General features: G+C 37.4%; 2 protein-coding genes and 1 long non-coding RNA gene across 3 annotated transcripts; 1 reads left to right on the top strand and 2 right to left on the bottom strand.

Annotated features, from left to right (window-relative positions):
* Nucleotides 1-1,506: 1,506 nt before the first annotated feature.
* LOC116300810 (alpha-(1,6)-fucosyltransferase) lies at nucleotides 1,507-11,171 on the top strand. Its single transcript, XM_089036952.1, has 4 exons — nucleotides 1,507-2,963; nucleotides 5,871-6,047; nucleotides 8,211-8,361; nucleotides 9,761-11,171. Exons 1-4 carry the CDS (start codon nucleotides 1,837-1,839, stop codon nucleotides 10,070-10,072), a joined length of 1,767 nt encoding a protein of 588 aa, XP_088893078.1. The 5' UTR covers nucleotides 1,507-1,836; the 3' UTR covers nucleotides 10,073-11,171.
* Nucleotides 2,960-4,229, bottom strand: LOC116300820 (uncharacterized). Its single transcript, XR_004197653.2, has 2 exons — nucleotides 3,848-4,229; nucleotides 2,960-3,514 (listed from the first exon to the last, which is right to left on the bottom strand). It is a non-coding gene; the product is annotated as an uncharacterized LOC116300820 (long non-coding RNA).
* Nucleotides 11,172-12,095: 924 nt separating the features above from the next.
* Nucleotides 12,096-23,777, bottom strand: LOC148907108 (uncharacterized). The gene is made up of 23 exons (XM_089036797.1): nucleotides 22,645-23,777; nucleotides 18,607-18,665; nucleotides 18,444-18,500; nucleotides 18,078-18,155; nucleotides 17,191-17,311; nucleotides 17,064-17,107; nucleotides 16,839-16,876; nucleotides 15,796-15,828; nucleotides 15,648-15,701; nucleotides 15,495-15,551; nucleotides 15,320-15,379; nucleotides 15,166-15,222; nucleotides 15,003-15,053; nucleotides 14,779-14,843; nucleotides 14,396-14,475; nucleotides 14,142-14,212; nucleotides 13,766-13,827; nucleotides 13,455-13,534; nucleotides 13,266-13,348; nucleotides 13,123-13,194; nucleotides 12,691-12,776; nucleotides 12,518-12,593; nucleotides 12,096-12,324 (listed from the first exon to the last, which is right to left on the bottom strand). The coding sequence occupies exons 1-23, from the start codon at nucleotides 23,775-23,777 to the stop codon at nucleotides 12,259-12,261; spliced, it is 2,583 nt and encodes an 860-aa protein (XP_088892923.1). The 3' UTR covers nucleotides 12,096-12,258.

The following is a 23,777-nucleotide window of genomic DNA, read 5'->3' on the forward strand; positions in this document are numbered from 1 at the left end:
ATTTTCGCTAATACCTCGAAGAAGAATTGCTCGAGGTTAGCAGAATTTTGTGAAAGTTTAAAGCACAAGAGACACGAATGAAACACTAAACGTTCTTTAGCATGAATGAGAGATAAAGAAAAATATTTCGAAAGCTGTAGCAGCCTTGTCGTTTTTCTGCTCTATCGAGTGTTTTGAGATCCTTATACAAATTTATACAAATTTGAAAAAGAAAGAAAATTCACGCAAAATCATGGTAGTGGGAGTCAAATGAAGCCATCATGCAAACGGCCTATAGGTTGCTATCAATAGACGTCACTTCCGGTAATAGCTCTTTTTTGATGGCTTGTAGAATCTTGGAGGTTGTTTTGATCTCTTTCTTGTTTCATGTCGTAGAAATAGTCAAATGCAATAGTTTGATGACTTATTTTGATATGTTTTGACTTAACATCCGCTAGTTGCCTCTCAGTCAACCGCTTGTTTGCCCCCCAGTCAACTCCAAAAAAGTCACGTGATTGATAGTAAGCAATTCGTCCTCCCACCAAAGACATGCATATCATTATTTAATCTCGTACCCAGAGCACTTATTCATGCGCAGCCGTGAAAAAATAAAAAATAAGGACATTTCACCAATATGGCGTCTTTTTCGTCCCCTAAAACAGCCCCACAATGCACTGCAATGCCAATTCGACCCAGTTTTTACGTTAGGAAGGGCTAATATCGAAAAAAAAAAAAAAAAAAGGCTAATATCGTGATCCTGATTTAGAACGAACGGCGCGCAGTTTGGTTATATCGGTTGATTGTATTGAATATACACACCACAGTCGAAATATGGCGACCAATCAGAATAAATATTTTGTTTTGGACTGACTAGCCTCGTGTTCAAGTGGAAAAATATAACCGTTGGCATGTATTAAATACCAAGTATATGGCCGAAACCTTTAAGATGATATAATTTTCCCTCTTACATAAAGGCTTTTGATCTCAAAATGCTAATGTTTTAAATCGATTGCTAAGCATTTGGAAGCCATCCCAATTCCCAGACCGGCTTGTGCTGAATTTTTTTTCTCGAAGTCACGCTCAGTAATATGACCGTTTGATCAAAGAGACTAATGTTCCCCCGGGACGTCAGTAGAGTTCTGACTTTAAAATCTCAGTTTCCATGAACAGTTTTCAACGAAGATTCATCATTTTCATTTCAGCCTAGTCAGAACAATAATAGCTAGGAGGATCTATTAATTAACTTTAGCGAATGCCATGCATGTTGTTGAATGAGAATATGAATTCTAAAATCAACTGGTAGTTACTAGAAAACCTGCAACCCTTTTGTATAGCTAATTTCCATTGTTTTTCACAATGTTCATTAGCTTTTGTACTTGAATGTTCATTACTCTATTTTTTCATCTATTATTTTTAATATCTTCAGTTCAATATCCACAACTATATGTCCATCACTGTTGGCAGTTGTTCGTCAAGAAACGTGTTTGGGCTTCCTTTAAGCTTCCTGCCATTCCGTCGGTGGGTAGGGTGGGGGTCTAGTTTCCATGGCTGACCGGGAGTGCATATGTGGCATCATTTTAGAGTACTTCAGGCAGGTAGATTCTACAAATATAAACTCAATTTGCTAAATCCTCAATGAATGTTTGGACCCCTAGATACGTGAAGGAAGTGCTCGACTTTTCTCTCGCTTGATTCGTCCAAAGATTTCCTCCCAGCCAATTCACAGGAAGATGATGGTGAAGATGGTGAACGTGAGCTGGGGAAGCTGAACCGGTGATTCCTGCCGCCTATTTAGCTGATTTAATCCAGTATTTAGAAAAATATTCAGGTTGGCTTAATTTCGTAATATACTTTGAAATGAGTCGTAAATCGTGGCGTTATATGATCTTCCTTCTTTCTATCTGGCTTCTAATACTCGGCTACATGGGATGGCATTTATTCGTACTCGTTGGAGATTCCAACAGGAATCAGGCCGCACTTGACCGAAAAGAAAGACATGTGGACCTCTTGAAGTCACAGAATCAAAAGCTCAAGGAAATGATCTCGGATTTGCAGTCCAAAATCAATAATTTGGAGACCTCTGCAAGTGTCAAAGAGAAGAAGTTTAAGAATATTTTGAAGCGCATGGAGAGTTCGAAAGAAAGAGACCAAACTGCAGTTGAGAAAGTACAACGAGAAGAATCAAATATAAAGACTGATTTAAGCTTAAAAACTGAGAGTTCGTCTTGTTTACCGAGCCTAGAGGCTGAGAAAGCCAGAAGACGAACTGAATACGAGGTAAAGGAACTTTGGTACTATGTAAGCGCAGAAATAACAAAAATAAACAAGGAAACGAGACTGGAAACCAAGAATAAGCTGACCAATATGTTAAACAACGTGGAACTTCTGCATCATCATTTAACAAATGACTTGGAGAAAAGGAAAATACTGGAATATGGTGACTCTTGGCGGCAAAAAGAGCATGAAGAACTAAGCCAACTAGTGCAAAGCAGGTTTGATCGGCTTCAAAATCCCGAGGACTGTGCATCGGCCAAGAAACTAATCTGCCAAATTAATAAAGGCTGTGGTTATGGTTGTCAAGCACATCATGTTTTATATTGTTTTATAGTGGCTTTCGGGCTTCAGAGAACATTGGTTATTGATTCTGCTGGATGGCGATACTCGTCCCGAGGATGGGAAGGAGTTTTTGAGCCTATTAGTAAGACATGTAAATCGTATAGTGGTTCTGTAGACGATTGGGGTGAAGGTACTTCAAATAACAAGAACGTCCTTCTACCCATTGTAGACAGTCTCTATCCTCGACCCCCTCACATGCCTTTAGCTGTACCAGAAGATCTCTCACTCAGACTCTCTAAACTTCATGGTCATCCTTTTGTCTGGTGGATTGGACAGTTTACTAAATATTTATTTCGTTTTACACCTGGTGTTCAAAAGGAGATAGATGAGAAGAAAGAGAAATTGGGATTCAAACATCCAATAGTTGGGTACGTATATTTTTAATATGATTCTTTACAGATTCGTTACATACCTAATATAAAATAATCATTTATAAGGTGTGTGCATACAACATCTCTTTGTTTAAATTACAAATTATTTTTTTATATTTTTGTGGTTATTACAAGTCTGACTCTATTGTTCCAAAAATCATATAATTGTCGTATAAGAGGCTGTTTACATGATGCCGGAATGAGTTTCATTCCGGAACGAGTTCATCTCAGTTGCCATATATTTCTTTATATTTGTTTACATGATACCAAAGCAAAATTTAAATCCAGAACGAGTCATTCCGGAATGAGTCATCCCAGTTTTCATTCTGGAACGAGACGCTCATTCCGGAACGATATTCCATGCCGGTATCATGTAAACGTGGAACAGGACACTCATTCCGGAATGAAACCTCTCTCTGGGGAGAATGAAATGAATAACGCATGCGTGTCAGACACTTCTCTGTTTGTCTTGCCCTCATGTCAAATCGTCTAGAATATATCTTTCTTGCAGTCGGTTCGACGTAATTCCTTTATTTCATTCATATTCCCTAGTGGTTTTTAGAAAGACAGATTATTCTTACACAATATTTTTTTGGTTTTATATTATCAAGTTTGAATTAATAATAAATGGGGAAAAAAGGATTTCTTTTATCTCAAAAATCTTCTAGAAAAATACTTTTTATTTTTCACGTCATTTGCATAAGACGTTCTCAAAATTATCTCTGTGAGCTTTCAAAAAAATAAATAATGCATGGTTAATGAGTTCCATTTGGACCATATTTGCAGATTTTATCAATATAAGCCTTAGTTTAATACTATATTGATATGGTTGGAAAATAAAAAAAAGATTATTTTTAAATACAAGTACATTTTAAAGTTACCTTTTTGAAACACAGCTCTGATAATTATTTTGTATTATCAAATATAGACATTGTCAACCATTTGGGATCCAATATACACGACAATAATTTAGTAGAAATTTTGGATACAGTGTATGATTAAAACCTTCAAATTTTAACCATAATTCTGGGCTGTTCAAAGTCAGGGTACAGCTCACTCCAAGATTGAACTCTGAAACAACCTCTGGGCTGATCTAAGTCAGGTTACGACTAACTCACAGATCGATATCTGAAACAACCTCTGGTCTGATCAAAGTCATGGCACGGCTAACTCACAGATCAAACCCTGAAACAACCTCTGGGCTGATCTAAGTCAGGTTACGACTAACTCACAGATCGAAATCTGAAACAACCTCTGGTCTGATCAAAGTCAGCGCACAGCTAACTCACAGATCAAACGCTGAAACAAACTCTGGGCTGATTAAAGTCAGGGCATGGCTAACTGACAGGTTAAACGTGGAAACAACCTCTGGGTTAATCTAAGTCAGTGCCCAGCTAACTTACAGATCAAATCCTGAAACAACCTCTGGGCTGATCTAAGTCAGTGCACGGCTAACTCATGGATTGAACTCTGAAACAACTTCTGTGCTGATCAATGTTGGGGCACGGCTAACTCACGGGATCGAACCATGAAACAACTTTTGGGCTGATGAAAGTCAGCGCATGGCTAACTCACAGATGGAATTGGAATATTATTAAGAGTGTTTACATTTTGCAAAAGGACATATATATTCTATGATATGATTAGGTAATAAAATGATGTCTTGGAATAAATATATTAGAAGAAGAAATTGTGTCAACACATGAGATGGTTGCTTTTTAATTCAATAGATGTTAGAGCATTTTAAAATGTTATATAGTTTTTTCCAGAAGCTGTTTCTTTATAATCTCAAAAAAGGAATCAGTTATGATTACTGTGCACAGTTGTTATTATTACCATTGATATAGAACATTGCTTAGCATGAGGTTTGGTTATAATGACTAATATTTAACAATTATTCGCTGAAGGTGAAGTGAATATAGGGGAATATTTACTGCGATTTGAGTCTTAGAGCACTTTTTTAACACAACTTCAAATTCAATAAATAACAGAGAGATAACTTAAAGAAAAAAAATTATTTATCTTAGTTATCGGCACAAATCGACAAACAGAAGTGTGCTTGCTATATTCACCTGTAGGTGAATATGACAGCATAAGGTGTACACGTAAATTGTATCCAATGAGCATGCCGGATATATTGTATTCTCTCAAAATACACTGTACTAAATATAACTATTCTCATACTCCCTTGTGTGCATGACCACGAAGTAATGATTTCAAATAAAGTTAGATTTCGAGATAAATTGTATAAAAAATATTCAGCCTGTGATTTTGAAACAAATTATTGACAATCTTTGAATTTTGTCAACACCTACAGTAGCTGAAACAATAACCTCTGGGCTGATCAATCTTTGTCAGAGCATGGCTATAACTGACAGTTTCGTGGAGGAGGGGAAAACCAAGCGAAGAATGAAGCACGAGATTTTGGTGATTTTATTCTTCTTTTATTTTTTTATTCTTTTCCTTTGAAAATTTTGAACATGTTCGCTGTAATTATGTTTATTTTCTTACAATTATCATAAACCTAAAGACCCTTTCCAACTAGGGAGTTTGGCAACTTATTCATTGGCCTTTGGGCTGTATTCATAGTGCTAATATGAATTTCGTTACCACCTGTATAGTATCTTCATTTAGCTACTTTTTTACTTTGCGAAACATTAACGTTTTTTTCTCCACACCTTGATCAATTCTGTATATATCTTTGAAAATCAATTTAATCTATAATTTTATCTGCAAGATGAAATGAACAATTAAAATTCATTTCATTTATGTCATAATTCATCATTTTCAATTTCAATTTTCCAAAGATTAAAATACAGGTATTTGACAGATAAAATTAATCACAAGCTGTTGTTAATTAACTTTCTTAATTAGTAATGAAATCGTTTTGATCTGTTTTGACAGGGTGCAGGTGCGAAGAACAGATAAGATCAATACAGAAGCTGCGTTCCATAGTATTGAAGAATATATGTACTGGGTGGAATTGTACTATAAACAAAGATCCAAGAAAGAGAAAATTGATAAAAAGAGAGTATTTTTAGCCACAGATGATCCGTCTGTTTTACCAGAGGCAGAGAAAAAGTAAGTACTCATATGTAGCAAAAAAGGTATATGGTTGTTATTCCCAGTGCAATTAATCCTAAACACTAATAAAAAAAAATTTAAAAAATGAAAATAAAAAATAAAAACCACCCTTTTTTATGAGGGTAGCCAGAGGCTAACAAACCTGTGGCCCTCATTCCGTGATCGAATTGGAATTTAGTAGTTGATTTTTGTGGAGGAAGGAAAACGGGAGAACCCGGAAAACCCTTGAAGCACAGGAAAGAACCAACAAACAACTCTACTCACATACGACACCTGAACCCGGAGGGACTCGGATTCCAGTTGCATTGATGAGAGGAGAGTGCTTTCACTGCTATGCCACCCATGCTTCATAATGTTAAATAATAGTTTTAGATAAGGAGGGATTTAGAAAGCAATTTGATTGTAAAACATGACGATAAACAATTTGGAAACATTGCAAAACTAAAAAAACAGTTAAAAAAAGATAAAAATACATATACATGTACTGTCATGTACATGTATGATGCTTAGAAAATATTTAAGAGGTTTTTTTTAGTGGTGTCATTTTAAAATTCTTTATGATCCTGGAAAATAAAAGATAAAAAAGTTAAGTGCTCATAATTAAACGATTGCAGCATCTTCAATTATAAAACTGCTCTTTTACTCCGATGAAGGACTAGCGTCCGAAACGTCAGTAAGTTTTTTCATCTTTTCACGGTGTATAATTTACCTTTTCATCATTACTGTTTCATTAGAAACACCGACGCAGCTCACACTAGTTTTTAGCTAGTTATATCTTCTTTCAATTATAAAACTGTTAACTACAGCTGTATTCTGGCTTGGAAAGCAGCTGTGATCTTTCCTCTCCTCACCATTGGTGCACCATTTCAAGGCAAGCTAATTCTCAAAGCACATTTTGAATAAAAATCTAAAGGAAAGATTAATCGTAAAACAGGCACAAAACCATTCTGGTATTCTGGTAATGTAAATAATAAAGTGTAAAGAATGCCACACAAACTACAACTCTTTGGAATGATAGGTATAATCTGCTAAGGTATAACGACCGGTTACCGCTGCTACTCTCACCCGTGGTTTCAAGATTGATCCTCAAGCCTGCCATCACATTTGTTGGTCTTTTATATTTCAAGGGTTTTCTCAGGATTCTACATAATTTTTTCCTTTTGCCAAAATCAACATTTTTGAATTCCATTATTATTATTATTATTTTGAATCATGAAATAAATGGCCACGTGATTGTTAGAGTGCAAACACCAAGCCCATATTGAATTTATTTTGCACTAATAATACAAAGTGGTGCAATGTGTATTGTTTCTATTGTTTTATCCCTTTTACTCTGATGAAGGACTAGTGTCCGAAATGTCAGTAAGTTTTTTCATCTTTTCAGGGTGTATAATTTACCTTTTTATCATTACTGTTTCATTAGAAACACCGACGCAGCTCACACTAGTTTTTAGCTAGTTATATCTTCTTATTGTTTTATCAGTTCTATTGTAACTACCAGTAGTACTTTATAGTAACAAATAAAATAGTATAGTAATGATAAAAGGGTAAATTTTACACCGTGAACAGATGAAAAAAATTACTGACATTTCGGACGTTAGGCCTTCCGTCAGAGTAAAAGAGAAAGAGGTGGTAGGAAGGAGTGTTTATACAATGAGAATAAGAAAAAAAGAAACCAATGAGAACAAGGTGGGCAAGGAAAGGAAAAAAAAACAATCAAAAGATAAAAGAGTGGATTAGTTAAAAGCAAACCATTCATACGAAAAATAACTTTTAAAGAAGGCTGTGTTACTCATTGAAAGTTTTAGCTGAAAATTGCTTGCTACTGCATTGTAAGACATTACTTTGAAGCAGGTGTTACACTGCGCAATTTCATCCTAAAACTTGTTTGTGACACAAGTTTCAGTTGCACCAGTAGAAAGCATTTCTACTTTTCATGAAAATTCCTCAGGATAAAAGTTTCACATAGCCCAAATTGTGCTGCGTAAAACCCCTGTGAAACTTGTATCACAATGCTGTTGCTTTCAGCTAAAAGTTTTAATGTGAAATAGTGTTTGAACTCTAGCTACAGAGCTATTTGCTTTTATCTGTGTAAGAACAATGGCTATTTTGTTATTTTAAGTTGTAAATTGAGTTGGTTTCTCTTTTTCTCTCTCACAGATATAAAGATTATGAGTTTATAAGTGACAACGGCATATCCAAATCAGCTGGTCTTGGCTCCAGATACAGTGAATCTTCTCTTCATGGTGTGATCTTTGATATTCAAATGCTTTCAGAATGTGATTTTTTAGTTTGTACCTTTTCATCTCAGGTAAATTTTTATCAAACCTTACGTTTTTTTTTTAATTCCTCGTTATGACAAAGGCCACTTGATATGACACAGATAACGTTTGGAGTGCTTCAAAAAAGCATGCGACTAAGTAGGTTTGGTGGACATCAATCAAGACAATTCCATGACATTCAATATTCAAATGCTTTCAGAATGTGATTTTTTAGTTTGTACCTTTTCATCTCAGGTAAATTTTTATCAAACCTTACGTTGTTTATTTTTTTAATTCCTCGTTATGACAAAGGCCATTTGATATGACACAGATAAGTTTGGAGTGCTTCTAAAAAGCATACGACAAAGTAGGTTTGGTGGACGTCAATCAAGACTTTTCCATGACATTCCATAGGCACGTACCCTTGAAACCTTTGAGTTTTCTCACAATGTCTTGGAAACACTTTGATTGTTATCAACCAAAACCCTAATTTGTCGTAATGGCAAATTGTACGATTTCATGTACAGTGTGATTGGGAAGCACTGCATAAAACAAAAGCCTTTAGTACAAACATTTTCCATGTGTCATTTAAATCCTTGATCTACCCAAACATTAGGGACCATTTATATTTTATTGAGGAAGGGGTTGTGGGATTTGGGGGGGGGGGGGGGGGGAGTAGGGAGTCATTAAAAACATCACGCTCAAAAGGGTACCACACAAAAAATCTGTTTGTCAATAAACAGAATGGAAATTAAGGGAGGGGCCATCTTTTTGTTCAACAACAAAGATTTCTCATATAGGTTAAAAAGCAAATCCTTCTGCATCCCCCCCCCTCTCCCACAACCCCCGATACAAAACGAATTGTGTAGTTCCAGAAAATATCCACACCCCCACCACAGAGGGAATTCCTAAAAGGACCCCCCTATCCCAAGGAACTTCCAATTTTCGTTTCTACAAACTCTGTAATTTTTTTCTTCTCTGACCCCTCTCCCTCCAGAATTTCCAATTTTCTCTGTGGGTGGGGTATGGATATTTTCTGGAACTACACATTGTTTCTTAAGTCAAATTGAAATTGCCCTATTTCACTATGACGTCACTGCTTGCTTATGTGGGGGATAGAATCGCCAAATCCAATAGAAAATTCAACAAAATTTGCTCCTAATGGAACAGTTTAATCTAAGATGGCCTGGTTTTCAGATATTATATGTGTTAATATGTACTAAAAATATTCTGAGCATTTGCTGGTTATTCCACTTCTCTTCGTGGATTGATACAGGTTTTAGAACAATTTTTGGTGAATTTGTGTTGATTTGACCCCCTCGGACGACCATGATCCTTTCGTTTAAACAATAGATTGTAAAAGATTGTTTTGATTTGACGTCATAGTGAAGTAGGGCAATTCCAGAGTTGATTTTTAACTGTTCGTTTTAAATTATCTTTTTTTGACAGGTTTGTCGCTTAGGATATGAAATAATGCAGTTCAAACATCCAGATGCTTCCAGGTTCTTTCAATCTCTTGATGATATCTACTACTTTGGTGGCCAATCTGGACACAATGTGCGAGCTGTTGTACCTCACGAGGCTCAAAATGGTGACGAGATTGACTTAGAAGTAGGAGATCTGGTTGGCATTGCCGGCAATCACTGGGATGGCTACTCCAAAGGGACCAATCATAGGACAGGACAGACGGGCTTGTATCCATCTTGGAAGGTGGAAGAAGTCATGGAAACAGCAAAATTCCCAACATATAATACAAAATGATTATAAATAGAATAGGAACTAGGAACTAAATAAACTGCAAACCATATAGAGTGCATACCTGTATCCGTGAAAAGTGCGACTAACAAAGCAGCCTGTACAAATAAGTGCACAGTTTTGTAGGTCTATGGTCTACTGAACTTACAAATTTGTGCAAATTTGTGCAATGTTTTGTACAATTTTTTTCACACATATGGTATGCAGGTATCCATGAAATAGTACTAACTAATTAGTACAAAAAAGCACCAATGAAACAAATGAAAACAAAAGAAATAGTGATGTGTTTAGTGCTATTTAGTTTGTGTGTTATTTCACAGATATATGGTCTGCACTCACTATTAGAATGATACAATTTTGTAATTATGACCTGCCTTACTGGGCGTATACACACAATATACACGTGAAAAATTACAAAAAACTAAAAAAGTGCAAAACAGTACAAATTCCTTTGTTTCCTATGGACAAAATGTTTATAGACATTGCCATCGTAATGTGCCAAACATTTTTACTATAGGTTTTGTCACTGTACAAAGTCGTTGTACACCCTCCTATTCAAATAGTACAGCCTTTTTGCACTGATTAGTTCTTTGTAACCCTTTCATGTTTACACTCTCTTAGATTTTAGCTAGTCATGTGTAGATGTCTCTCCACATTTATCACCTTCAGGATAAGATAATTCCTTGTTTAAACACATAGGAATCTATAACGTCTGAAATTTTTGTTATAATTTTGTAAATCTACCAAAAATAAAGTTCATGGTTATAAGAAATTGCTTTTTCAGCTTTCTGATTTTATTACATTATTTTGTTTTGCAAAGAGCTTTCACCTACAGGGTCATCAAAATAAGAAAAACACAAGACAAAAGCATAGAGCGAACAACAAAAAGAAACAATTTGTCATAACCATGAATTTAAACACAACCTATAAACAACTATTTGATTTAATTAAAAAAATAGTTCTCACTTTTAATTTGTATTTTCATTCCCTTCAACTGGGAAGGGATAAAGAAGTTTCTCCAGGAAAACAAATAAGAGTACTTGAAATCAAAATACTATTTTTTTAAATGAGGACAACCCTGAATAAATGAGTTCTTTTTTACAAATTTTGAGAATAAGTTTTGACAACATTCCTCCCATAATCAGTTTTATTACAACCCTCCTCCCTCTCCCCCCCTCCCCTCCCTCTCCTTTCCCCCTTCTCCTCTCCTCTCCCTCCCCTGTCCTCAAGGGCTCTGTGGTCCTCAATCTACTTTCTTTTTTTTTCGATGGAATAAAACGATGGGAACAATCATGGTATAAATTTGTTAGCCACGCATTAGAGATTTCATTTCTCAAAAAAGAAAATTCCTATTGTTTTGCTTTGCAACATGACTAAACATGAATGAAACCACTATAATCAGTACAAGGATCGCTGAGCATCCTTAAGGCCGGTTTAGACGGTACGATTTTCGCATACAACTATCGTGTACAAAACACGCTCGCGCCATCCTACAACTCGAGTCGTAGCGTGTATTATCAAGCCTACAACTCGCCTACGACAGACGCAAGCGTGTTGTATACGATAGTTGTAGGCGAAAATCGTACCGTCTAAAGCGGCCATAAATCATACCGACAGCACCTGGATAAAACAGAGTTTAATAACATAGAATATCAAAGTTACAGAAATTCAACTATGCTTACAGTAAAAAAGTCTTTTTTAAAGGTGGACAAATCCTGTCAAGGCCAACTGATCATGACAAGGTACATGAATGGTAATGTGATGGCTCCCGCCCTTGTGGACCCAGAAAGACTCTTGATCATGCACCACCCTCCCGCCCTTGTCACTCTGGGTCCACACAGACAATCAGTTTTCAGTAGCTTTGATTTCGTTTCATGTCATTCTTTTCGATTATTATGCATTTGCATTAAAGCTGTTATTGAACATGTGACACATGACGTAATACCGCCTTCGCAAGACTTTACTCTTTCAATGTCACGTATGTAAATCAAGATTTGGAACAAGACTCCCCTCCCTCCCATCCCACCCTTGTAAGCCTGGGAACTCCCAGACAATCAGTTCTCAGTAATTGCAATTAATTTCGTTTCATCCCTTTTGATTATCGTAAATTTGCATTGAAGCTGTTATTGACTATGTGACGTGCACCCACGTGCACTCGCCCTTGTCACCCTGGATCTTCACAGTCAAGCAGCTCAGTAGTGCTTATGATTTCTTTTGGAATTTTTCCTCCTCTGTTTGTTTTTTCTCTGTTTGTTTTCCTGAATAATCAAAACAAAACAAATTTCAGTTCAGGTCTAACCCAACACACCCCCCATCGACGGGGCACTGGATCGCACGTACAGTGATGTCATTTCTGGTTTCGTCTGCGACTGCTTGATTATGACATGCACTAATTAGGAAATGGCGTGAACCATCCATACATCAGTGTCATTGGTCAGTTATTGGACTTACTTTCATGATTTCGTTGGCCATCTCTTCAGCAAACTCGATTTGTTCTCTAGATAATGTTGACATATCAAGTTTTGTACTGAAGTCAAGACAACACAACAGATTATTAATATCTATCAGAACTAATAATGCTGTGATAATCATAGTAATCTTAATATTATATCTATAATACTTACGTATATTGACTTAGATCTTCCAAAAAAGTAGATTTTACATCCGGGTTTAATTTATACATTTTTTCTGGTGAAAGGATGGTTTGGTCCTAAAAGAAAAAACATTGACCATAATCATATCCAGAATCACTGAGTACCCTGTGGTAATCCCCTTCAGTGTTCACTCCACGCATTCAGAATCACTGGGTACCCTGTGGGAAACCCCTTCAGTGCTCACTCCACGCATTCAGAATCATTGGGTACCCTGTGGTAACTCCTTCAGTGCTCACTCCACGCATCCAGAATCATTGGGTACCCTGTGGTAACTCCTTCAGTGCTCACTCCACGCATCCAGAATCATTGGGTACCCTGTGGTAATTCCTTCAGTGCTCACTCCACCCATCCACAATCACTGGGTACCGATGGATGATCAATATCGATGTTACTGACACGCACCTTCAAGTTTTCATCATCCTTCTCTAGACATTCTAGCTCTGCTGCTTCGTCATCCTCAACGGGTTCCCATCTCTGCAAGCAAGATAAAACATCCTATTTATATAAAACCTACTTATACTTGATCTCAGGCCAGTCTTCCTTACCTGCAGTTCTCTGTCTGAAGGAGTCTTGTTCCTGCTCTGGCTGCTTATTTGTAGATCAGTTTTAAACGTGTTGATGTTCGCTTCTTCAAGACACAAAAACACACAAACGTCATAAATAAATCCCTTACAATCAATATTTTGTTATCTTATTCATAATCACATTCTTAAAGATTTCAAAATAATCCTCACCTTTCACCAGTTCTTCGTTTTCATCTCTTTTTTCTTCGACTTTTTTCTCGGTCTTTAAATTTTCTTCCTGGTTTGACGCGCTGCAGGAAACAGAGATTTAATGAAGTATTTTATTAAGGAGCTAATTTGCCTTATATATATACTAAATTTACTCTTGATGATCTTTAGTTCACTCTCACTTCTTTCACACTTGCACAATGTAACGATGTCATGTATTACATCCAATTTCCCATTCTTATTCCCATTTCTATTTCAATTCCCGTTTTATTTCCATTTCCATTTCCATTTCCATTTCTATTCTCATTACTCACGCTGTTTCGGCTGTTTTTGTCTCCTTTAAGGTCTCGGTTTCTTCCAACGAAAAATTACCAAACTAAAAGATAACAAGTATGAGTTAGTTTAGAAGTTTTCTTTTCTTCCCCTGACGACAGAGCTCGAGCCACAGCACGGTATCATCTCCATGGGTTATTCACTAGAGATATTTATCTTTATCATTCCTGAATATCATGATCTCCTCGATCCAAGGATACACATTGTATCCTGCCTGGGTTGGAAAAGTGTTATGACCGCAAAAACACCCCTACCCTACCTCTCTCCGGTATGCCCCTTCTTCTCCTAGTCTCCAGTGCCCTTACACCACCAAGCAGGTCAGGTTAACCAACTGTTATCCATCACAGTAATACTCACCAGCACCGTGTCCAGTACCGTCTCGTCACTTGTGTCGTCCATGTCAAAAGCCAGTACCAAGCCAGGCTCGTCTGTTAACATTAATATACGTGAGGTTAATTCTTTTTACATTTTTTAATAAAATATTTATTTCTTACAAATTTATTTGATTTTCAGACTAGACTGGCTTTGTTGATGAATTCTTATTGAATTATCAAAATAAAGTTCGATTCTGTCCAATATTTCTTAGTGATTTCATTCCTCATCATTCGTACCTCTAACTAGATGTTTCTTGTCTTTCTTGCTTTGCTTTTCACGTTTTCTGGCGGGATTTTCGTTTTTTTTCTCTGGCAAGCTGTAAAAAATATTTTCATTGTTCTTGTTTCATTACTTTCCATCATACACAACCTTTTTTCTTATATACCCCTCCTTGTTGATTCCCACATGGGATAGTTTATGATTCAGGCACAATTATTCGCATACACTTTCAGTGATCCCACATGGTTTAGCTACATGCGCAATTGATATGAACACTTTACCGCTTCCTCCCACATGGTTTAGCTACATGCGCAACTGATGTGAGCACTTTACCGCTTCCTCCCACATGGTTTAGCTACATGCGCAATTGATATGAGCACTTTACCGCTTTACTACTTACGGTAAAAGAAATATTGTTGTCATGTCCATAAAGTCTTTCGTTTCTTCCAAACTAAAGTCGGCAAACTAGATAAAATAAAGCAATATTATCTAGAGTAATATTCGACATGGATTCGAGAAATTTTTGCTAAAAGGACTGAGGAGGGGGGGGGGGGATGCATTAGATACGAATTAAACAAGAGAGAGCCTTGAAATGATTTAAAAGAAAAGTTGATTTTAGTTTACCGCGATAGCTACGCCTTCACTTTCATCTGCACTGGGCGACTCGTCAGAGACCTGGAAAAATAACACGGCATTAGAATAAGGTAAAACCCAAAACACTTGAAGAGCAAGAAAAATAAAAAATAAAAAGAACAGAAAACAGCAGTGAAATCTTATTTTAGCGTACCATAAAAACACCCGCCTCAGTCACACTACTGCATTCTTGACGGGCGTCAAACCATTCCTGGAAAATAAAATGAACCATCAGAACACTTGGAAAGAAAGAAAATAAAACAGGAAAAAAGAAAGACTAGCGAAAAAGTTGATTTCGGCGCGCGTACCTCAAAGTCGACGTCATCCCCAGTCACATTATGGCATTCTTGACATGCATGAAACCATTCCTGGAAAATGAAATAAAAATGAATCAGAAAATGAAACCAACGAGATACTTGAAAAGAAAGGAAAACAGAAAAAACGCAGAGACTAGTAAAAAAAAGTCTAGTGATTCTGGCTCACCTCATCATAAACCTCTTCCTCAGTCACAATGCATTCTTGACATGCATCAAACCATTCCTGAAAAATGAAATGAGACAGAAACCATAAGAAAATATAGTTGAAAAGAAAAGGATAGAGTAAAAGGAAAGCTGACTAGCAAAAATAGTTGCGTACCTCAAACACTTCATCCTCTGTCACAATGCATTCTTGGCAGGCATCAAACCATTCCTGGAATGTAACATATATATTGAAACTTTCAACTTACTAAAACAAAAGGAAAAGACTGAAGAAAATTGAAATTATAGCCCTCCACTTCACTCACATCACTCGATTCAGCGCAACTTTCTACGCATACCTACGAGAAAAGAAAGAAAAATGTTCGTTTAGTTTTACAGTTAACAAAAACACCTTCATTGCGTTTATTTAACGTTTCATTACATTTCTGAAAAAACTTATGAAATAGGACCACCAAAATAACCAAAAACATCCCCCTCTCCCTAAAACACCATCTTGTCATCACCTGCTGATTCTTTTCGGATTTGTTTGTCAAGTTTTCCAGAAAACAGGAATATTTGATTATCAATCTAAATGAGCTGATCCTCGATCCATATGCAATTACTAAACTATAAAAGCCAAGGTGTCTTACAACTCTGCAAAGTTGTAGCGATCTGATAGAATTCTTCTAGTTCTTCCCGAATTGATCTTTTATATGTACGGAATTATCCTTATGTTTATTGAATGATTTAACCAGGACCATACTTCCAGACATCGAATGCTGAACCGTCGTATGGACTTACGGCTACGCTGGAGATTTCGACCCCAACACCGCTATCCTGGGAGGATTTACAGACTGATCAGGAAGCTCGGCCGAAGCCTAAGGGAGAGGTTAGTCGGCCCCTAGACCATAGATGATTAACCCCTTGCTATGACCAGCAGACCTAATATCTCGATTGTATCGCTCATGACTAAGAACCCACACCCACTCCTATCCATGTGGGACGCCGAAAAAAAGCTCCGAGGCCTTTATTTCCACGCTACCTTGTGGTCTTGTTTTTCTTTTAAAACGCTTTAACCGGAGGCATGTTTCTTACATTCATTGAAATGATACGAAAGTAGAAAAGTGAGAGAGGAAAAAATGGAATATACTAGAGTACAAAGATGCGCATGCGTACATGCAAGCCATAAGCGCATATAATCATATCATCATCAGTGAAAAGTAAATGAACACGGGAAAAATCTGGTCAATCCAGCTAAGGTAAGACTAATCGTTTGTCAGACTTGAAAATCTCTGAAGTATATAGTTCGGCATGTAGAAAAATAACGCATGAAACCTGTAGACATTCAGAACCGATTATTTTTACAGACCTTCAGAGTTGCGTTGTCGTCTTGTTCGACATCTGTATCTGTTATAATAGAAATATTTGATATGCTTGAGTCATGGAGGACAAAGCCGACTTTGCAACAGCTAATTGTGGATGAGATTTTGTGGCGAACAACAAAACGAAGGGAAGTAGACAAGGGGATGTGATGATCCTGTGATGGATGAATACTGATATCATATCCCTCTGATTCAGTGTTACAAGTGCTTACCTGATGAACCTGTCTTGTTCTGTTTTCTCTCAGTTTCATCAAACCTTAAATGAACAAGTGGTTGTTAGGTATGTTGAAAATAATTCGGTAAATTGTGAATCAAAAACATGTAGACATGATGACTTACCACTTGGAAATAAGAAACAAAATAACAAAAACACCAACAAGAAACCCGAGATATGCCAAGGGAAAGAAAGACGATAACTCAACTGAGGGGTTGTAAACTACTAATGATCTGTTGTCTGAAACTGAATGAAAATATATGGAATAAATATAAAAGACAACAAACCCTACCCCACACTTCACTTCTGGTACAATACTCCCCTACCCCACCCATCACTTCTGGTACAATACTCCCCTACCCCACCCATCACTTCTTGTACAATACTCCCCTACCCCACCCATCACTTCTTGTAAAATACTGTCCTACCCCACCCATCACTTCTTGTACAATACTCCCCTACCTATACACACCACTCCTTGTACAACACTCCCCTACCCCACCCATCACTTCTTGTACAATACTGTCCCTACCCCACCCATCACTTCTTGTACAATACTCCCCTACCCCACCCATCACTTCTTGTACAATACTGTCCTACCCCACCCATCACTTCTGGTACAATACTCCCCTACCTATACACACCACTCCTTGTACAACACTCCCCTACCCCACCCATCACTTCTTGTACAATACTGTCCTACCCCACCCATCACTTCTTGTACAATACTGCCCTACCCCACCCTTCACTTCTGGTACAATACTCCCCTACCCCACCCTTCACTTCTTGTTCAATACTCCCCTACCTCACCCATCACTTCTTGTTCAATACTCCCCTACCCCACCCATCACACCTATCACTTTCTTGCTTAATACTCCCCTACCCCACCCATCACTTCTTGTACAATACTCCCCTATCCCACCCATCACTTCTTGCTCAATACTCCCCTACACCACCCATCACTTCTGGTACAATACTCTCTGACCCCTTCCCTCTTCAGTATCGTTCATACCTGTGTTGTATACTTGCTCCTGTTTGTATTGGGTTGTTGTGGTTTGATTGTGTTGTTGTTGGTGTGTTGATGGAAAAACTGTAAAAAACAAAACAAACCAGGAATACAATCGTTCGTCAACAGCACTAAAGCAATAAATCAGTGCATGAAAATAATAAACCAAATACTCAGCTAATTAATGGTATTGTTCAATTCTAAGTTCTAATACTTTTTCTGAGTATCCCGTGACCGTTCTGCGCTAAAAAGTCTTAACCTTCTTGGTTTTACTTCTATTTTCCTTTCCTTTCCTTTCCTTTCCTTTCCTTTGTTTTTTCTCCATGCATGACATAAAGCTTTCAATTCCAATTAATATTTCTTGTTCGTTACCTGCTTTTATCGTAACTTCTTTTAATATTTCACTAGCCTCCAGCAGTTTCCGTTGCTCTGCAAAGAAACAAGTACAGAATTGAATATTTATTTGCTGTAATCAAACATTACTTGTTGAAAAGAGGAATCACAAAACGCGCGCAAATCAAGATGCAATTTGTACTGCTAGAATCACGAGCTGCCTGGAGTTTCACCTGTTTGAATAGAGCTGGCAAATGTTCCCTTTGCATTACCAAAGATAAAATATTCAATACAATATTCTATTGCGTAATAAAATACAAATACGCCGGTAAATATCAGGACTTCGATCATCGTAATGTTATCAGTTGTGCTACCAAACTAAAACTGAAGTCATTAGTCTAATGATGTGTTTGTGACGTAATATTTCGAACGCGCGCGAAATGACGTCACATTCGAAAATGACCAAATATGGCTAATAGCAATGACGTCCAAATTTCCACTAGATATAAATAGTTACTTTTAATAATCGTAAATATCTTAAATTTGCAATCAGGATTAATAATATCCATAGAATTTGCTCAGTTTCTGATTTTAAGGATTTTAGCTTATGATGGCTTTATCGATGCATGATTTCAACATTACTAAAATAAAATAAGTGTCCGGTATCATTAGCATGTTGTGCTAATAGATCCCTTGCAGCAGGTCGGAATGCAGCTCAATTTGGAGGATCGACTAGACTTGCTCCAAGTCTCGCTCGTTATTTTTTCCGTTTGCGAGTCGTCGAATTCAAATTTCGGCACTTCGGCGAGCTTTTAATTTTTTCGGCCGTTCCCTTCGGAAATCTGCCGGAAGCCGAAGTGCCGAAATTTGAATTCGGCAACTCGCCAACGGAAGAAATAACGAGCGAGACTTGGAGCAAGCTAAGGATCGACATGACAACAAGTTTGCAATTCTTATGAGATTGAAATTCTATTGTTTTGCTCTTCAAATTGAGCTGCTTTGACATTATGCAAGGGTTCTATTCTGAACCAAGGAACGTCCATGAAGATCTCTAGCTGAACACAGAAACGCCATTCTTCACAAACAATCGAATTCCAAAGTAGCACAAAAAGCTAATAAGATACAATTGAAATGAAAACCTTAATGCTATACTCCAGTTTGGAGCTTTCTGTAGAATATGAATGTGTTACAGTGAAGGCAGTCCGTGGAATTTCAAAGTGTTTGTATTGTTAAAGTTGTGCATTCTCTACTTTATCGTTGGTATTTGTGAATATTTAGACACTAATTCGAGGCTAACCCTGTAAAAAATGAGTCTGTGATCAAGGAACACAGCGGTAATTTGGAACTCGAAACTGGCCGTATTCAGCTTCTCGCTCGGGCTGCAGTATCCATCTATCTCATGGAAATCTTTTATTTGAAAATTGAAATATCTTATTTTATTTGAAACAATTTCACTGTGCAAAGAAAAAACCTTATTTTTGTATTTCATTGCTTTTCTCAAAGATGACTCATTCCATGATAAATTCTGTCTGCTTATCTACTTTATAGTCATTCTTATTGAACTTTGTAATATAATATTCTTTGAGGCCTTTGAGAGAAAGAGCCGGATAGTAAACACCTATACAATGAATACAATGCCTTTTATGCAATAGCTTTGTGAAAAATTTGGATTCGTTTCGGAACTATGATCTGTATTGTACGTGGACGTAAGTATGGAAATAACAAAAATTGCGAGCAAAAAAATTAAAAATTATGGATAAAGAAAATAGATAATATAAGACTTATATTTAAATACTTTTTATTCATTTCAAACAAAGATGATGATGCGATGCAAAACGATTTCATTTGTATAAAGTTTGATAAAAGATTTTTGCAAAAAGGCACTGATAAACCTCCCTTCCAAACATCGTTGATAAGCTCCTGTATAGACAATGGTTATATTTTCACTTTTCATTTTATCTATATGGGCTCCCTGTGCTAGAACTAAGCTTTTTCGAACGTGAAAAACATCGCAGGGCGTGTAGCGCTGTTGAGATTCTCTGACGTCATACCGGTAACACTCTATGAAACACTTGACTTGATCAAAAATACCGAAGGTTGAAAAAACATTGTCACAAAAATTACCACAAAGCTAATCCTCTATGAATACAAAGCTGTCGGTACATCCAACAGACCAAACCCTCTTTTAGTTGGTTCTTGCATAATACCGTCGGATGTGGCCACAACGTGACTGCGCGTTTGTAACTGCGACTTGCCTTATAGCTAGAAACGTGGGTTAATGGATCTGTGTTATGCCTTTTACATTTGTAAGCAATAAACTTGCATTTAGAGCAAGGATTGGATGGTTCCAAGGGGGTGGCTGTTATGATAACTTGCTTTTAAATTACTCTTTATTCAAGTGTTTTTTGAGATATAACAGTGTGGAGGGTGGAATCTCATCACGTTCTCATTAGGATCCGTAAGTCCATCTGCCAGCGCTTCGATACAAACAACACCACATCTTTTTTGTCCAGCCAAGAACATGCACTTTCAGCTTTGCTAGTCGATTGAGGTTGGATAAAATTCTGATTCTGATTATCCGAAAATGAATCAAACACTATGGGGTCACGTTAGCTCTCCAGTAGCACCTTAAGTCATTAACTGGGAAACAGAAAAGTGAACCCTAGCTTGAAAAAGAAATAGCATACAAACTGAATTTATTGAATATAAATAATTGTAATAGTTTGAACGTTTTGAAGGTATCTATAGACTGACATTTGTAATTACGTACCTTATTGGTATATACTAATACAGTTATTGTAATCAACCGACGGAACTTTAGAGCTCAAATAAAAAATATTTTCTAAATTAATTATTGCAATTAGGTATATTTACATTACATAGATATATATTCATTTTCTATTTCATTTTTTCTTTGTTGCATCCTGGTTGCATGGCTGAGATGCAATGCTGGAGTTCATGCCTTGGTCGCTGCCTGTTCTATATTCTGAACTGAACCGCTCGCAAATGTGATACGTTCAAGGGCAGATCCAGCCAAAAATTGGGGGGGGGGGGGGGGGGGGGGGAGGGCTATGCTAATTGAGTTTAGGGGGGACTAATTCGGTTTAGGGAGCGCTAATTGAGTTTAGGGGGGCTAATTGAGTTTAGGGGGGCTAATTGAGTTTAGGGGGGCTAATTGAGTTTCTTCCGTCAACACAACGGAAAACAATAAAAAAAGCTTCAGTTTTGTTTTGTTTTGTTTTTCGCCTTTGACTTTGAGTTCGATGTGTTGTTCTTGTTCTCTCTCTTAGTTGCTATGAGGCTACTTTTAACTCCTGGTTCACCAGATTTACGCAGTCCTCCTTTCGAAAAATCAACTTGTGAGTTAAAAATTGTTTGTTGTAAGTAGTGTCTGCTCCAAGCCGAGTCTTAGCGCTCTTACACGTACAAACATCTATAAATGAAATGAAAGTTTAAAATGTCTTATCTAGATGGCATCTAGTAATATATATATATATATATATATATAAAGGAAATGTTTTAAACAATGACTTCAAATTGAGCGGACATGTATTGGAATAAAATCCCAAAGTTTGGGAGCTGGTGGAGCTGCCACTCATGTGGGAAGATGAATCAGAAAAGGCTGTTTTCTTCTCTGTTTTTACGGTTCTGCTCCTTCTGCTTTTGACGTTTGATGTGTCTTCGATGTGCTTCTACTTCAATGGGTGTCAGGATATATTCTAACTTGACAGACGAATTTTGTGGTGGGTATTCAGAAGCATTCAATAAGACATTACTTTCCAAACCGCTTTCTTTTGGAATAAAACTGAGCTGTTCCTTTTGGCTTAACTTTTCCAAGATCTTCACCTGATGTTGCTTTTGCCATAGGTTGTGTAGACGTTGTCTATGTTGTTGTTGCTGTTGTTTCAGTTGTTGTTGCTGCTGCTGTTGCTGTCGCTGTCGCTGTTGCTGTCGCTGTTGCTGTTGCTGTCGCTGTTGCTGTTGCTGTTGTTGTTGCTGTTGCTGTTGCTGTTGCTGTTGCTGTTGCTGTTGCTGTTGCTGTTGCTGTTGCTGTTGCTGTTGCTGTTGCTGTTGCTGTTGCTGTTGCTGTTGCTGTTGCTGTTGCTGTTGCTGTTGCTGTTGCTGTTGCTGTTGCTGTTGCTGTTGCTGTTGTTGTTGCTGTTGCTGTTGCTGCTGCTGTTGCTGCTGTTGCTGCTGTTGCTGCTGTTGCTGCTGTTGCTGCTGCTCTGGTCCCTGATACTGTTGCTGTTGTTTTTGGTGTAGCTGCTTCTGCTGTTCATGTTTATAGGAATATTGTTGATGTTGCAGTTGAAGTTGACGAAGCTGATGATGATGCTTCTGCGGCTCCGAGCACCGTCCAGGTCGCACTTCCATTCCACATTGTTGTTTTAATTCTCGTAGTGCCTTATCGTCCTGTGCAAACACACATTTGGCTTGAGAGAATTCTTCTTTAGCTTCTATATCTTCTATTTCTAGTTCACCAGCAACTATCTTGATTCTAGACCCAAGAGTACGACTTCTGCAGCTTTCTTTAATTTGCTGGTTGACTGTCTCAAACACTGGACAAGGTAATAAAGGTTTTTCTTTTGATTTTGACCCAAAAGGTAAGAATGGCGACTCCTCTTTGTATTCCTCTGTATTCATGGCTTTCTTGTTTACTATCCTGTCTAAATATCTGTTATTAATGGCTTGCCCTGCTGAAGGGACTGCAGTTGTATTGGAGTCTTCTATCAAGCTTCTCCTAGTACAACCTTCCTTTGAAGTACTGCATTCTTCATCCATCCACTGAAAGGGGGAACAGGATAGGAGACGCATCTCTTGTGACGAAGTATAAGCTCCATCTGTATTACTGCAGCTCATGCTTTTATTTACCGCTAATCTGTGCTTTGGTGATGTGTTCAGCTTGATCTGCTTTTGACACTTGTTTACACCGCTTGTTTCCTTCAAATAATTATGTTTATCCTCAGTCCGATGAGCGGGAATCTTAGAAATCTCTGGAAAATTGGAATACAATCTAGAGTTTTCATTGTCCATGTTAGACTCATATAAAGGGAACCTGGGGAGATGATTACCATGGTGGAACACTTGCTCTTCCTGCACGTTTTTTATGATAGGAGGGCCGGCTAGACTGCTTGGTCGTTCTTTTTGTTCGTTGCTCGTATTAGGGGATAATAATTTAAAGTCGTTGAACTGTTGATATATTAAATGTTCCCCTGTCACTACACACTGTTGTCGTTGCTGTTGCAGTTTGTCTTGTTCAAGTACTGAAGAGGAATTAAAATGCGATCCAAAGAATGTATTCTCACAAAAAGTAATGGGAGACTTTATAGGACTGACGTCGAAGAGCTTTCGGGTTGGAGAAAACAGTGCCAT

This window comes from Actinia tenebrosa, unplaced genomic scaffold (genome assembly GCF_029948245.1).
Source record: "Actinia tenebrosa isolate PJP-AT-01 unplaced genomic scaffold, QUT_ActTen_1.0 PGA_scaffold4__44_contigs__length_22323623, whole genome shotgun sequence".
In the NCBI taxonomy this organism is placed as follows: domain Eukaryota; kingdom Metazoa; phylum Cnidaria; class Anthozoa; order Actiniaria; family Actiniidae; genus Actinia; species Actinia tenebrosa.

Bases quoted from the DNA above. Each gene is read 5' to 3' on its own strand.
- LOC116300810 (XM_089036952.1), top strand. From the start codon at position 1,837: ATGAGTCGTAAATCGTGGCGTTATATGATCTTCCTTCTTTCTATCTGG. The intron at 2,964-5,870 runs GTACGTATATTT...CTGTTTTGACAG, and splicing joins TTCAAACATCCAATAGTTGG to GGTGCAGGTGCGAAGAACAG. The intron at 8,362-9,760 runs GTAAATTTTTAT...TTTTTTTGACAG, and splicing joins TTTGTACCTTTTCATCTCAG to GTTTGTCGCTTAGGATATGA.
- LOC148907108 (XM_089036797.1), bottom strand. From the start codon at position 23,777: ATGGCACTGTTTTCTCCAACCCGAAAGCTCTTCGACGTCAGTCCTATA. The intron at 17,108-17,190 runs GTAAGTCATCAT...TGTTCATTTAAG, and splicing joins TTGTTTCTTATTTCCAAGTG to GTTTGATGAAACTGAGAGAA. The intron at 15,829-16,838 runs GTCTGTAAAAAT...CTTTTCTCGTAG, and splicing joins ACGACAACGCAACTCTGAAG to GTATGCGTAGAAAGTTGCGC.